General features: G+C 52.1%; 1 protein-coding gene and 1 long non-coding RNA gene across 11 annotated transcripts in view; one reads left to right on the top strand and one right to left on the bottom strand.

The window, feature by feature from the left end:
• HDAC4 (histone deacetylase 4) overlaps window positions 1-8,528 on the top strand; it is a 298,724-nt gene extending 290,196 nt beyond the window's left edge. For all 10 annotated transcript variants that reach the window (XM_070787003.1, XM_070787004.1, XM_070787001.1 and 7 more), the window contains 3 exons: window positions 2,254-2,338; window positions 3,244-3,385; window positions 3,837-8,528. In XM_070787003.1, the coding sequence (XP_070643104.1) occupies window positions 2,254-2,338; window positions 3,244-3,385; window positions 3,837-3,876 (267 nt within the window). In that variant the 3' untranslated portion in view covers window positions 3,877-8,528. The remainder of the gene's footprint in view (window positions 1-2,253; window positions 2,339-3,243; window positions 3,386-3,836) is intronic.
• LOC139182306 (uncharacterized) lies at window positions 2,079-2,577 on the bottom strand. Its single transcript, XR_011565977.1, has 2 exons — window positions 2,455-2,577; window positions 2,079-2,302 (listed from the first exon to the last, which is right to left on the bottom strand). It is a non-coding gene; the product is annotated as an uncharacterized lncRNA (long non-coding RNA).
• Window positions 8,529-15,812: the final 7,284 nt, after the last annotated feature.

The raw sequence follows: 15,812 nt of genomic DNA, 5'->3' as shown, positions 1-15,812 counted from the left end.
ATTTTTAAGTTTCATTAAAATCAGTTAATGACTGATTTTGTCTTTTTTTTTTTTTTTTTATCCCTTCTTGAGTAAATTTCAGAAGATTACATTTTACCAGGAACTTTTTCTATCTCGGCCAATTTTTCCAAATTATTGACTGAAGTTAACAGCGTTCTTGTGCTGTCTTTTATCTCTACTGTTCCTGTAGTCACGGTCCTTCTTATCCTAACATGTTTACCTGTGCCTCCTCTCATTTTTGTCACCAGCACTACCAGAACTTAATTTTTCATTTCAGTTTTAAACGATAAAGTAATCATGTTTAATATATTAGAAGAAAGATACTAATGAATGATGAACCAGAAATCGCTGAAACTGAAATGGGATGTTTTAAAGAGAGCCAAATGGAATTTCTAAAAATGAAAACATATTAGCAGAAAACAGAAACTCGGTGAGATCAGCTGGAGAGAAGACTAATAACCTGGAAGGGATGTGTGTGTGCTCAATTGTGTCTGACTCTGTGCCACCCCATGGACCATAGCCGGTCAGGCTTCTCTATCCATGGGACTCTCCAGGCAAGAGTACTGGAGTGGGTTGTCATTTCCTTCTCCATGGGATCTTCCCCACCCAGAAACCAAACCCTCATGTCCTGCCTTGGCAGGAGGATTCTTCACCACTGAGCCACCAGGGAATCCCACAGCCTGGAAGCAACAGCTGAAGGAATGAGGCTGAGCACAACCCAGAGACAAGGGGTAGAAGCGGGCTTGTAGAGCAGATACAGAACCAGAGGGAGGCGTGGATGACTAAAAGTGACTGATGGAGGCACCATCCTCAGCTCTGGAAGGCAAGGGGCCCAACCCAGAGTTAAAAAAAAAAAAAAAAACGCTTGCATCCAAGGTCATCTGAGTGACTGCAAGACCACAACGACAAACAGGAAGCTGTGAAAGTAGCCAGAGAGAGCAGACAGGCAAGCCACAAGGAGCAGTGTTAGCCAGACACCAACCGATTCACAGCGAAGGAAGCAGAGGCAGTGGGGCAAGGTCTTCCGTTGTCAAGAAGAACCTGCCAGCACAGAGCCTCAGGCCCAGCGGGACTGTCAGCCGTGGGGCTGGGGTGGGTGGGACTAGAGAAATAAACTGGGAAAGCTTGACCCATGAGACCTTTTCCAAGGGAAACTCTAGGAGGAAGCTTCAGGCAGAAGGATGACAGCCCAGGCAGCTGTTTGTTGAGCAAGACGGGGGGCGTCAGTGCAGGAAAGCCCGAATCAACAGCAACTCCAGGAGACAGTAACAACGATGCCAAGTCAGTGAAAGTAAAGAAAGAAACACAGTGAGGGCCACGAGCTGTCAGTCAGGGACGACAGGGAACTTGGCCGGGCCCTGGAGCAGGGGCTGCCTGTGCAGCAAATGAGCCCACAGGGCGCTGGCGGCTGCAGTGCATTTGTGAGAAGCAAGTACTTTGTGATTGGTTTAACCCCGCGTGCTGGGCGGCTCTGTGGCAGACACCCGGCGCACCCTGTGGCCATCAGATGGGCGGGCCGTGTGCGCCTCCCCACTCCACCTGCTGCAGGGACTTCAGGGAGAGCTCAGAGCAGAGATGCTCACACCCTCTGTCCACCTTTTCTCTGATCATTGGAAGAAAACCCTAAAGGGCAGATGTGCTTGTCGCTCAGTCGTGTCTGACTCTTTGTGACACCCTGGACCGCAGCCCATCAGGCCCCTCTGCCCATGGGATTTCCCAGGCAAGAATACTGGAGTGGGTTGCCATTTCCTCCTTCAAGGGATCTTCCTGACCCAGGGATCAAACCCACGTCCGCTGCTGGGCAGGCGGATTCTTTACCGCTGAGCCACCAGGGAGGGCCAAAGTGGGGATATTCAAGCCCTGTCTATAAAACCCTGGTTTACAAGTGCGATGAAACTGATGTTTCCGAAAAGTCATCATCCCTTCCCCTGACGCTGTGCCATGCATCCAGCAGTGGAGCCCACGCTGCCGCCCCTCTGCACCAGCTGCCCCTGGACACCAGCCAGTGTCCTGCCTACAACAGGCACCCACGAACGTACCCGAGAGCCTCCTAGGGGAAACACCTTAAGGAAAATAAGTCTACTTCTGTGAAAACATTTATGTAATGCCACAGCCACCTCTGGCTTTTTCAAGCTGTCTTCTCTGTTAGCACGTACACGTGAGGAAGACGCTGATCCGGACGTCCCATCTGAACACACACGGGGATTCTACTGACAGCCTCGAATTCACCATGTATTCTTCTTTCATCCCCAGCTCGATCCTCTCCCAGAAAAGGTCTTACAGCAGAGACCCAATGCCAACGCTGTGCGGTCGATGGAGAAGGTCATTGAAATCCACAGTAAGTGGCCTGGCCCAGGGCTCAGGAGGGAGACCCCCCCCCCAAGGGAGGGGCCAGACTCCACAGCCCTTCTCCCACCTCCCCAACCCCACCCCAACCCCCTGCTTCTCTCTCACCGCCAGTAGCGTCCCCAGACCTGCATGTTGAGACGTGGCTTTCAGGGTGAATGTGATGAGCCGGTGACTCTCCTCTCACCCCCGTTAATGTCGCGACAGCCTGCCACAGCCAGGTCACCAGCTCTGCTTTGTTGGGCGAAAGAGCTGCGGTTCAGGGGGGGTTTAAGGTCCCTTCTCCAGGCTCCCTGCTGACAGGCTGGGACCCGCGTGGAAGCCTGTGTCCTCGGGTCTATCCTCTGCCTTGGACCAGCAAACCCCACTCCATCAGTTCAGAGTGGCCGGGCCCAGGAGCCCAGGGGCTGCACACAGCCTGGGACTTCTGCCCCGCCTTTGTCCTGGGTCTGTGGGGTGGCCCCGTCACGAGTGTCTGTGTCCGTGGGCGGGACCCAGGGTCTCCCTGCTGTGCACTGAGCTCCTGGCCTCCTGAATGAGGAGCCCTGAGGCCCAGGAGACACCAGGAGGCTGCCTGCACCCACCCCCATCATCTCGGGACTCCCGCTGGGAGTCAGGAAGTGCCCATCCCAGCCGCCCCTCCCTGAGGGAGGGACCCTCCCAGGAGCCCACCCCCACCCAGCTGTCCTGCCCCTGCAGGGCCCAGTTCTCCTGGCCACCAGGAAGCTCTTCCAGACGGCCACCCTCTGTGAGTTCCTAACCAGGCCACCTTGTGGCTTCTGTCTTTGGAGAGCGTGGTGCTTTAAAGTCGCCACCGATGGGTGCTGCTGGAACCCCGTGGGTCCAAGCGCAGGGTTGGGGTCCCTATCTGAGCAGTCACCGCCCCCACTTCCGCAGGCCAGTACTGGCGCTCCCTGCAGAGGCTTGCCTCCACCGCTGGCTACTCCCTAGTCGAGGCCCAGAAGTGTGAGAACGAGGAAGCCGAGACTGTTACTGCCATGGCCTCGCTGTCTGTGGCGGTGAAGGCCCCTGAGAAGAGGTGAGCACGGACACTGGCCGGCCGTGGGTGCTGCCGCCCTCTGCGGGTGACCTGGGTCTTTGCTCCCGGGTGTACTGGGGGCATGTGCTAGCTCAGCAGAGCCGGGAGTGTGTGTCCTCACCCTGGCCCCAGGACAGACTGCACGGCCACCTCTTTCCAGAAGCAAGAGCTGGAGAAACACTTGAAGGGCGTCTGGGCCAGAAGGAACACTTCCCTAGGGGAGGGGCGGGGGTCGCCGGGAGTTGAGGGGGCGGGTTAGCTAGGAGTCGGGGCGGGGGTGGCTCGGGGTTGGGGGCGGGAATGGTTCGGAGTTGGAGGGGGCAGAGATAGCTAGGAGTCGGGGGCTGGGGTGGCTCGGAGTAGGGGACGGGGTGGTGGGAACCTCGCACACCCACTTTCCGCACACCCACCCTCTCCTCTGTTGCCACCGCGCCCCCGCCCGCCCCAACAGACCCGACGAGGAGCCCATGGAAGAGGAGCCGCCTCTGTAGCCGCTCCCGCAGCTGCGGGTCTCTTGTTTGTCTGTCTCCGTCTTGAAGCTCCGCCGAGAAAAGTTGCTGCCGCCCTGCGTCCTGCCGGCCTCCTCCGAGCCCGCGGGCGCGGCGGGGCGAGCCGCAGCCGGCGGCCCTCTGCCTGCCGGACCCGGGCAGACGCCGGGACGCGCGGACACACGGACGTGCGGGAGCGGGCGCTCCGGGCGCCCCAGGGCAGCCGCGGAGGGAGGGAGCCCGCGGGGGCTCGTGGCAGAGCCGCCTGCCGAGCGAGCCGACCCGAGGAAAAGAAAATGAAAATCAAAGATCTCACGACACAAAACAAACTTGATTAAAACTGGTGCTTACGGTTTGGTGATTCCCCACAATTCCACAGTCTCCGTGTAAACCACTCAACTCATCCTGTAGCTTATTTCTTTTTCAGAGAAAAGTCAGCCGCTCCGGCGCTGGCCTGCCCCTGCACACTCCGGGTGCGCGGTGGGGCTGGGACGTGGAGCGGGAGAGCGGTTAAGGAAAACAAAACTGGACAAAAGCAGAAATGTGAGCCCGTGCGGCTTTGGTTTCTCAAAGCCGACGGAAGATGCGCGTTTGTGCCTTTTTTTTTATTGCTCTGATGGATTTTTGTGGCTGGGTTTTCCGAAGTCCGAGGAACAATGCCTTAAGAAAAATAAACAGCAGGAGTGGGTGGGACCGCTCCCTGTGGCCGGTGGGGCCGGAGGCCGGCTCGCACCGGCCTGGCGCTTCACAAGTGGTCCCCGCCACGGCCAGCAGCTCTGGAGGGCTGAGGTCCTGCCACCCTGTTTCACTTTATTGCTGTTGAAGAAAAATGGAGGTAGTTCCAAAATAGTGGCAAATACTGTTGGGGGTTTCGAAGTCCAACAAATTTTAAATGAATCCAAAGTGTTCTTTTTCTCGTACATCATATAACAATCGAGCATCTCCATTTGGTTGTGAAGCATGTCCTAGGCACACTTTCAGTGTTACGATCGGAATGCTTTTTATTAAAAGCAAGTAGCATGAAGTATTGCTTAAAATTTTAGGTATAAATAAATATATATATATGTATAATATATATTCCAATGTATTCCAAGCTAAGAAACTTGATTCTTATGAAATCTTGATAAAATATTTATAACGCATTTATAGAAAAAGTATATATATATAAAATAAATGCAGATTGTAAAGGTCCCTGGCGAATGAACGGCTTGTGACTCAGCTCTCAAGGTGCTTGTGGAAAGGGATCTAGTTTGAAGCTCATGTTATTTCTGAACTCCAGAGTGGAGAGCTTTCAATCACAGGCTCGCCATGGGACACCTGCCCTGCAAGATTGAACCTTCATCTTAATTATTTTCTGACCTGACCCCTCCCCACTCCAAGCCTCCATGCACATGTGTACCTGATAAGTTTTTATAGCAAAGGATATCAATTTGCTGTTGATTTTGTATGAACTTTTTCACAAAAAGATCCGGAATAAGCATTGTTTTGTGAATTTTACATTTTTTCTCACCATTTAGCAGTTTTCTGAATGGTAATAACGTCAACCTTTTTTCTTTCTAAACTTTTGCTTGTACATTTTTTTTTAACTTTGGAAGGTATTTTTTTTTATTATTATTATTATTTTCATTTTGTTTATTTTTGTACAGTGAGCACAGAGTTTATTTTCAGAGTGAGCACGGAGGTGCAGCGGGGTCTGAGGTCTGCCCGCCTGGGCCCGCCTGTGGCTGCACGTAGAGCATGGAGCCTTTCTTTGCCGCCCGTGCTTTGTGGGCAGGGGGCACCCTCGCAGCGCTGAGCTGAGGGGCTTGCCAGCCACCACGGGCCATCAGCATCCATGAAATTCACGTGTAAACGTCTCTGACCACGTGGTCAGGATAGCATTTTTCACTTGGCTTTTCCAAAGAGCTTGTAAACTTGTCAGCCACGCATGGGGCCAGGGGGCCGGTGCACCCTCCCCAAGCTCTTCTGTGGCAGCCACGTGGCAGGGCCCTGGCTGGGAGCAGCAGGCCTGAACTTTGAAGCCTGTGGCCGCGGGGAGCCTGGATCCTCGCTGCCTGGTGACCCCGTGGGGACAGCAGACTCCCCATCAGGACGTCCATCCTTGGCTCTTTTTTTTCTCTTTGACAGTAACTGAAAAGGATCACTTTTTAGTGGTAACTCATTTTCCAGCCCTCGAAGCCACCAGTTTCATTCCAGAGTGTGCATCGGGTTCTGACGAGGAAGCGCAGACACAGCTTGCCCATGGGTAGGGAACCCCAGCCAAGTCTCAAGTCTGGCGACATTTACAGGGTAGCTTCTGGAAGAGACTCTGACGCAGCCAGACTTGGGACCAAAAGAGTCCAGATTCTTGGACCGGCCTGGTCGTCAGGTTGCTGTTGGTTGGACTCAAGACAGTGATCAAGAGCAGGACAGGAAGGTCTTGGGCCGTGTCTGGTGTTCCCTCTCCTCCTGGCCCCTTGCCCTGAGGCCCAGCTTGGTGGGAGAGCTGGAAGCACCCAGCCCCCGACAGTGGAGGCAGGCCCCAGCCAGTTGTCTCTGCTGGCCTCCTGGGATGCCCCTCCCCACCCCCGCCACCTGCCCACTTCTGTCGGCCGTGGCTCTTGGGGAGAAACACGTCACCTGATGTTTTTACAGGTGATGGGGTAACAGGTGACCTTGGTGGCCAAGTTCCTGTTGGAAGGGTTTACTTCTAATCTCGTCCAACGGAGACCTCCTCTGCAGAAGGCCCGCCGGGCCGTTTTCTTTGTCAGCTCGCTCCAGCTTCACAGGCGTGCTTAAAGCAGTTCCGCGTACCTTTTGTTTTCTTTGAAGACACACTCAGCCCTTCTCCACAGCCAGCCGTCCGGGGCAGAGGGCGGAGGGCCCGCCCCGAGCGCCCACCGCCTCAGGGAGGGCACCCACACCTTCCCGCTGTGGTCCCTGGACCTCTAGCCTTTTTGTTCCTTTTTAGAGGCCTTGGGGGCGCTGGCCGGGGGTCAGCAAGTGAGCACTTTATACCCCTTTGCAGGAAACCCCGTGATGCCGCGGACCTCGTGTCCCCCTGCCCTCCGGGCCTTCCAGCTGCGCCTCCGGGCGCCTGAGCCCCACCAGCAGGCAGCCGTCCCCCGGCCGCCCCCGGCCGCCTGGGACTAGCCGCCCCTCCGGTTCCGAAGGGCCACTTTGTCAAAGCGTTTAGGTTTTTCTTGACTTCCTTTCCAAGTTTGTTTCCAGAGGAAGGACCGTTTTGTCCTGGTTCTGACACGAAAGCAAGTCTGGTTTTTGCAGCACTAAACAATGGAGTTTCTTGTTTTTAATTTTCGATCGGAACATTCCTCCTTTCCTGGTCACAGCCACATGCTCATTCCATTCTTCTTTTTGTAGACTTTTGGGCCCACGTGTTTTACGGGCATTGATACATATATAAATATATATATAAATACATATGAATATATTTTTTTAAGTTTCCTACACCTGGAGGTTGCATGGGCTGTACGAGCGGCATGTCTTTATATTGTATACGGATTTTGCACGCAAACGCGGCAGCTTGGGGAAGAAGAGAAATGCCTTTCTGTTCCCCTCCCATGACATTTGCAGACAACAAAAGATGGGGATTTTTTTTTTTCTTTCTGTAAAACAAAACCTTGAAGGAGAGTGGGGGAGGGGGGAACGTTTGCGTCTTACTGAAGTTATTCTTAAGAAATTGTACTTTTTATTGTAAGAAAAAATAAAAAGACTACTTAAACATTTGTCATATTAAGAAAAAGTTTATCTAGCCTTGTGGCATACCAATAATAGAGTTTATTGTATTTATGTGGAGACAGTGTTGTAGGAGCCTACGCGGAGGTCGAGGTGGACCGCCTGTCTCCCGCAGTTGCTCTGGAGGAATTCGCCCCGTGGGGTTTCTTCCCTGGTCCCCCCCTCCCCGGGGAAGCCGCGGCCCCTGCGGCCCTTTCCGCACAGCCGAGCCCACTTTTCCTGACTTGCAGGCGATGGACGGCTAGGATTTCACTTGACACTCAGCAGTCATGAACTGTACTGCACTGTGTTTTAAAATCATACTTTGCATTGAAAGGACACCATTTCTTCCTTGTAATGAAGCAGAGCTTTCACAGCTCAGCTCACTTTGTGTCTTTGACATGATTAGAAGCCTCCTGTTGAAGGAAAAAGAAAGCAGACATTTTCTGTTGGTGGTTGTTTTTTCTTTTTAATCTTCTTTTTGGTGTGTGTGCTCCACAGTGGAGGCGCTGCTTTCCAATTTATGAGAATGACAAACATTATCATGTGTCTGTATAAGAGGGGGCTGACCCTATTCACCCAAGAGCTCCTCATGGTCTGTCGCAGAAAACGCGGTGGGACGCGTTCCCATCCCCCCGACGCCCGCTTCCCGCTCCTGTGGGCGCCACGCGGGCGGCAGAGACCAGTCTCCTCTGTAACTTCGCATCCGTTCTCTCTCGATTGTCTGGACCTTCCCGGGGTCCTTTCCCTTTTTCAGTGGAGTTGGAGATTCTGTCCTTGGTTTTCTCATTCTTGTTTCATTCTGTGTGGGGGGTGGTTTGCACCGACTGCGGTGTCCTCCCCCGACGGCCGGCTCCACTTCACCGGAGTCCAGTATTTGTACCTCATCGTGCGACTTGTCACTCTTGTGGTGTAAATAAAGAGCATTAATTGCCCTCCGACCCGTGGTTTCTGCCGTGTGCTCTCATGCTCGCCGGTTCCGTGCCAGGGTCCCTGCAAGGGGCGGCAGGGGCGGGGCGGCACCTGGGCACCAGCCCATCAGCAGCCCGGCCACCTTCCACCTGTACAGACAGCCCACAGGTGTATCTTCACTTAAATGTCCAGTAATTCAAGTCCAGTAATTCTATTTTCTCCCCAAAATCCTGGTCTGGAAACAGCCTTGGAAGGGATCGAGGCTGAAGGGAAAGGACCAGAGGCTGGCCTCTCTGGAGCTCGGCACTGTGTCCCTGAGGCTGTGAGCCTGCAAACACAGCCACCTGCACGTGGCCACCGTACCTCTCCGCCCGTCATACCCTTCCCAGGCGCTCGCATCCAGTGACATAACTGGGGGAGGTGGGGAGGGTCCAGTCCCATTGGCCCCAGACAGAACGACTCAGGGGCGCCTCAGCCCGCCCCCAGCTGGGCTCTCCCTCTGCCAAGTCATATTTCCTTCCTCACCCTTTCTCAGCTGTCGACCCCAAGGACGCTCTTTAAAAAATATTGTGCTCACCAGACTCCACCCAGGGTCTGCTTTCTGGGAACCCCAAATGCTACACCCAGGGGCCTCCAGGCCCCCAGTGAGACCTATGGAGCACAACCACCTCCAGATACAAGCAGAGCTGCCCCAGGCAAGAACCTTGGAGCTGGAGTCACTGAGTTGGGGGGAGGGGCGGATATTTGTTATGCAGCATCATTGCAGCAATAGCTGACTGATGCAGACAGTGTCAAGAGATAGGAGGCTCCAGTGTAACCTGAGTCTTTTCATGCTTTGCTGGTATTTATGACGATATATTTATTAATTTACGCAAAATGAGAGGATCTTATTCCAATAGGAATTCTGTTTTCCAAGCAGATTCAGACATAAAGAAGCCTTGAAAGAGTGTGTCCTTTCCAAGCTCTAGGCAAGGAGATTTGTGAGGGCAGCTTTTCTTCAGATTTATTTTTGCCCTGCAGGTTTTGTGTGACATCTTTTGGATAATTTTTATCTGAAAATTATTTTTTAATGTATGTTATAAAGCACTGATTTTTTTTTAAATCTTTTGAAAGTGTGAAATACCTCAACCACAATGAGTAGAGAAAATAACACACGTATGAGTGCCCATCCTTCAGGGTGAGCACACAGTCACACTTTGCTGTGAGCATTGCGGTAAATAGATGCGGGGGGCGCAGGTCAGCTCCGTGTCCTCTTCCCTTTCCTCCCTGGGTAAACGCTGCCCTGGAATCGGTGTGTGGACTCTGTGTCCATGTTTCTGCATCTTTGCTGCATAATTTTATCCCCATAGAAGTAGAAATTAGTGCGATGGTGCCGGAATTTTTTGTAAATGCCTTTTTCATCCATAGTGTGTTATTGGGCTCACCTTATGGGCTTCTCTGATAGCTCAGTTGGTAAAGAATCCGCCTGCAATGCAGGAGACCCTAGTTCGATTCCTGGGTCGGTAAGATCCCCTGGAGAAGGGAACGGCTACCCACTCCAGTATTCTGGCCTGGAGAATTCCGTGGACAGCCCATGGGGCCGCAAAGAGTTGGACATGATTGAGTGACTTTCACTCGTACTTTCTACCCATGCGCACACCTCTAGAAACTCACTACAAGGGCTGCATGCTCGTTCACTGAGTGACCCGCACGCATAGCCCAGCCCTCCTGACTTAGGCATGTAGCTCTCACCGCGTGGTCTGCCCCACACACCGCGCTGCCCTGGGTATCGTGGGGGCTCCCTCTCCAGGGGAGTTGGCCCTGCAAGGTGTCAGCTCTTGTTAAATCAGAATGGTCACTCCCCATAGCGGTTCACCGACTTTCGCCTCCACCAGCACTGACTGAATCAGGAGTCTGGCCAAATACAGAGCAGCAGAAAGAGGGGTCCTGAGACCATATGTGTCCCCAGTCCTTCTTTCACTGCAAACACCCCACGTCTGTGGAGTCTGCACCTCTCCCCACAGACAGGGCGACTTTGAAGCAAATCCCAGCAGCACGTCACCCACCCACCTGCAAATATTTCAGTAGACATCCCTGGAAGATAAGGACTCTTCACAAACATGGCACAATACCATACCATGCTTGAAAAGTGGACAATTCCTTCACGTTGTCCAGTAACCAGCCAAAGCTGAGGTCTCATTTTTCATCTTGTTTCCTTACTTGTTCTTCACAGTTGGTTACAGTGCCTACAGGAAAAAAGTAAGCCCTGGAAGGTGACAGTTTCAAAAGGAAAAAGTTTCCCATTCAGTATCTCAGTGATGCTAAATATTTCAACCAAAACTGAAAGGGTGATATTACATGGTTTAACTCAATATGTAAGACTCGGAGTTTAATTTTAAAATGCACTTAGCATTCCTGTTCAAAATACACCCTTAGCGGGCTTAAAGTGTTGTCTTGGTTTGAATTTAAAAGTAACAACAAATTTTATTTCTCTGCTGATAGCGCGAGCTCCAGTTTGGAAAACAGGGATGAAAAGTGTGCATTTTGATTCATGAAAGTGTTGGGATTCATGCACAAAACTAAACCAGTGGAGCATTCCCGGTGTCTGAGGCCACTTAAAACCCCTTTATCTGGTGTTTGAGTGTATAAAAACTGGGGTTCTCCTCGCCCACTGCTCATGGATCAGGCCCTGCAGCAACTCCACTAAAATTTAACCCCCACGTCCCAGGAACCCTTGGAGGAGGCGGTGTGGTCATACCCATTTATCCTCGAGGAAACTAAGGCTCAGAAAGTTCAAGTACTTTGCCCAAGTTTGCACATCAGACATGGGGTCCTAGACGCAGGGCGGTCCCCTTGCCGAGCCTCTCGTGTGAACCCCTGTCTTCTGCCCCCGCAGGCCACACTCTGACGCACAGGCCACGGCTGACTGGAGAGGGTGGAGGACCCACGGGGACCGATGCCTGCGGTGTCCGGACCAGGGCTGGTCCCCTCCGCACGAGGATGCGTGGGGCCGGTCCTAGGGGCACTCTGCACACAGCCCAATGTACAGACAGCTGGGCAACCCCACCCCCACCCCAGGGAGGGATAAGGGCCTGGGCTGCTCCTCTCTCCACCCAGCCATCCTCCCTGAGATGGAGGCAGGCACAGCATCCCTGGGTCCAGCCTCCCAGCTGTGCTCAGACCAGGTGCACCGAAGCCCCAGCCCCCGTGTGGCGGTGACGCTCAGATCTCAGCACCACCAGGAGGCCCAGGCACTGTTGGGGGCTCAGGCCGTCCCTCCCAGAGGCCCCACATGTGGAGTCCCTACCAGGCATCCTGCGCAGGCCAGCTGCGGGCAAAGCCCACCCTCCCTCCAGGAGAACGTCCCTCCAGGCCTCGCCCTTCCCAGATCCCTTGCCCGAAGGCAGGTCGGGCGGAGAAGGCTTGGAACCAGGGTGTGACCTTTGACCTCATGGGACTGCAGTTTTCTCCATAAAAGGAACAGGTGAGCGGGTGGCCCCTCAAGTCCTCTGCTGTCCCCACAGTCGAGGAGAGGCTCGCGCTGCTACCGGAGCTGGGCTTGTGCCTCTGTAACCACTTCCCTGCGGTATTTTCCTAAGGGCAGAGTTGCTGGTGTGACTTCAGGTCAAGATTTGAATGGAAATTAGATGGGGTGGGGGGGATTGTATGCAAATGACGCCCTCAGCTCAGTTCAGGGAGGGTGTGAGGACCAAGCTCCTCACTGGCCAAGCCTGGGTTGGGGATGGTCAGGGCTGCAGACAGACCTGTTTGCAGATAGCTGAGCCTCAACCTGGTAATTCCACTCCAGGAATCGGTCCCAGGGACAGAAATCTAATCACAGAAAGTTTTCCTGCGCAGAGATGCTCACTTCAGCATTATTCAGTGGAGAGCTGGAAACACCTGGACATATTAATGTTGAACAGTCGGGAGTGGGCATATGCCTGGTTGCTGGGCACGTGGTGGTGGCACCACCCTGGGGCTGGGCTGACCGACACTGCTGGTCACCACACGGAGCACATCTTTTGGGGCCAGAGGGTAGATGAAGCACCATATTCGATGTCGACCTGATGAAGAAACCCAAGCTGGGACTTTGAACTTGGCATCCAAACAGGACGGGGAGGGGCCGTCACAGTATACTGAGGGCAGTTCTTTCCTTCTGTGATAGAAGGAAGTATACCAGCTCCGAGTTCATCTCATTTACATTCATGAACAACGACCCTAAAGCCATTGTTGACTTAAAAAATATACGCAGTGTGACAGTTGGGAGTTAAGGTTCACTTGGGCAAAGTGAGGACTGCGGCCCAGGAGACAGCACCTCTGATGGCTCTGAGAGACTGCTCCGGCCGAGGAGGGGAGGTCAGTGTATGTGGTTTTGATGAGCGGGGAGCACACACAATCAAGCACGTGCTGCTTTGTGGAAGGTTGCTCCTGGTCACGAGGAGCAGATATGATCATGAAAGATTTTAGAGCGTTTTCTGCATTTCTAGTATAAGGAGATGCAAGAATTAGGCTGATCAAACCAGCTCCTGAAAATACCTATCTGAAGACCCATTCTGCCTGTTTTCCCAGAGCACAGAGGCCTCGTTTCTGCTGTGCACCCTGACCTCCTTTCAGGGGCAGTTGACGGTCAGTAGCTACAGAAGTGCCTGATTTAATCCTCGTAGGGGTAGATGGCCAGTGTCCATTGGAGCTGACAACATGTTTCCCAGCTTCTGTCCCACAGAGCCGTTTCCTTAAGGAGTCGGTTAGCTGTTCTGGAGGAAAACCGAAAGTGCAGGGAAAGTGGTTTCTAGCACATTCCCCAAGCTCCGCCCAGCCCGGAAGGGCATTCCCGCCCACCTCCTGTGTGCTGAAGGCCTCGGAGGGTCCCCCTGGGGCACAGCCCCTGAAGAAGCCAGCTGCCGGGGGCGGGGGATGGGGGGACATGGTGCAGGACACCAGCCGCAAGGCAAAGGCCCAGGGGAGGCAGCTGAGCTGTCATGCAGGACCCCTAGGAGGACCACCTGAGCACCGCCCAGCCTCCGAGGGCTGCCGTCAGCACTGTGACCGCCCTGCCGCAATGCTGACTTAAGAATCAGTTCAGTTCAGTCGCTTAGTTGTGTCCGACTCTTTGTGACCCCATGAATCGCAGCACGCCAGGCCTCCATGTCCATCACCAACTCCCGCAGTTCACTCAGACTCACGTCCATCGAGTCAGTGATGCCATCCAGCCATCTCATCCTCTGTCATCCCCTTCTCCTCCTGCCCCCCAATCCCTCCCAGCATCAGAGTCTTTTCCAATGAGTCAACTCTTCGCATGAGGTGGCCAAAGTACTGGAGTTTCAGCTTTAGCATCATTCCTTCCAAAGAAATCCCAGGGCTGATCTCCTTCAGAATGGACTGGTTGGATCTCCTTGCAGTCCAAGGGACTCTCAGGAGTCTTCTCCAACACCACAGTTCAAAAGCATCAATTCTTCGGCGCTCAGCCTTCTTCACAGTCCAACTCTCACATCCATACATGACCACTGGAAAAACCATAGCCTTGACTAGATGGACCTTTGTTGGCAAAGTAATGTCTCTGCTTTTGAATATGCTATATAGGTTGGTCATAACCTTCCTTCCAAGGAGTAAGCGTCTTTTAATTTCATGGCTGCAGTCACCATCTGCAGTGATTTTGGAGCCCCCCAAAATAAAGTGTGACACTGTTTCCACTGTTTCCCCATCTATTTCCCATGAAGTGATGGGACCGGATGCCATGATCTTTGTTTTCTGAATGTTGAGCTTTAAGCCAACTTTTTCACTCTCCACTTTCACTTTCATCAAGAGGCTCTTTAGTTCTTCACTTTCTGCCATAAGGGTGGTGTCATCTGCATATCTGAGGTTATTGATATTTCTCCCAGCAATCTTGATTCCAGCTTGTGTTTCTTCCAGTCCAGCGTTTCTCATGATGTACTCTGCATAGAAGTTAAATAAGCAGAGTGACAATATACAGCCTTGACGAACTCCTTTTCCTATTTGGAACCAGTCTGTTGTTCCATCTCCAGTTCTAACTGTTGCTTCCTGACCTGCATACAAACTTCTGAAGAGGCAGGTCAGGTGGTCTGGTATTCCCAACTCTTTCAGAATTTTCCACAGTTTCTTGTGATCCACACAGTCAAAGGCTTTGGCATAGTCAATAAAGCAGAAATAGATGTTTTTCTGGAACTCTCTTGCTTTTTCCATGATCCAGCAGATGTTGGCAATTTGATCTCTGGTTCCTCTGCCTTTTCTAAAACCAGCTTGAACATCAGGAAGTTCGCGGTTCACATATTGCTGAAGCCTGGCTTGGAGAATTTTGAGCATTACTTTACTAGCTTGTGAGATGACTGCAATTGTGCAGTAGTTCGAGCATTGTTTGGCTTTGCCTTTCTTTGGGTATGGAATGAAAACTGACCTTTTTCAGTCCTGTGGCCACTGCTGAGTTTTCCAAATTTGCTGGCATATTGAGTGCAGCACTTTCACAGCATCATCTTTCAGGATTTGGAATAGCTCAACTGGAATTCCATCACCTCCACTAGCTTTGTTTGTAGTGATGCTTTCTAAGGCCCACTTGACTTCACATTCCAGGATGTCTGGCTCTAGGTCAGTGATCACACCATCGTGATTATCTGGGTCGTGAAGATCTTTTTTGTACAGTTCTTCTGTGTATTCTTGCCACCTCTTCTTAATATCTTCTGCTTCTGTTAGGTCCATGCCATTTCTGTCCTTTATCGAGCCCATCTTTGCATGAAATATTCCCTTGGTATCTCTAATTTTCTTGAAGAGATCTCTAGTCTTTCCCATTCTGTTGTTTTCCTCTATTTCTTTGCATTGATCGCTGAAGAAGGCTGTCTTGTCTCTTCTTGCTGTTCTTTGGAACTCTGCATTCAGATGCTTATATCTTTCCTTTGCTCCTTTGCTTTTCGCTTCTCTTCTTTTCACAGCTATTTGTAAGGCCTTCCCAGACATCCATTTTGCTTTTTTGCATTTCTTTTCCACGGGGATGGTCTTGATCCCTGTCTCCTGTACAATGTCATGGACCTCATTCCATAGTTCATCAGGCACTCTATCTATCAGATCTAGGCCCTTAAATCTATTTCTCACTTCCACTGTATAATCATAAGAATTTTATTTCGGTCATACCTGTATGGTCTAGTGGTTTTCCCTACTTTCTTCAATTTAAGTCTGAATTTGGCAATAAGGAGTTCATGATCTGAGCCAAAGTTGGCTCCTGGTCTTGTTTTTGCTGACTGTATAGAGCTTCTCCACCTTTGGCTGCAAAGAATACAATCAATCTGATTTCAGTGTTGACCATCTGGTGATGTCCATGTGTAGAG

The sequence above is a fragment of the Bos indicus genome, chromosome 3 (genome assembly GCF_029378745.1).
Source record: "Bos indicus isolate NIAB-ARS_2022 breed Sahiwal x Tharparkar chromosome 3, NIAB-ARS_B.indTharparkar_mat_pri_1.0, whole genome shotgun sequence".
Taxonomy (NCBI): Eukaryota; Metazoa; Chordata; class Mammalia; order Artiodactyla; family Bovidae; genus Bos; species Bos indicus.
The sequence above is the reverse complement of the archived record's forward strand: the minus strand, read 5'-3'. Positions and strand labels throughout refer to the sequence as shown.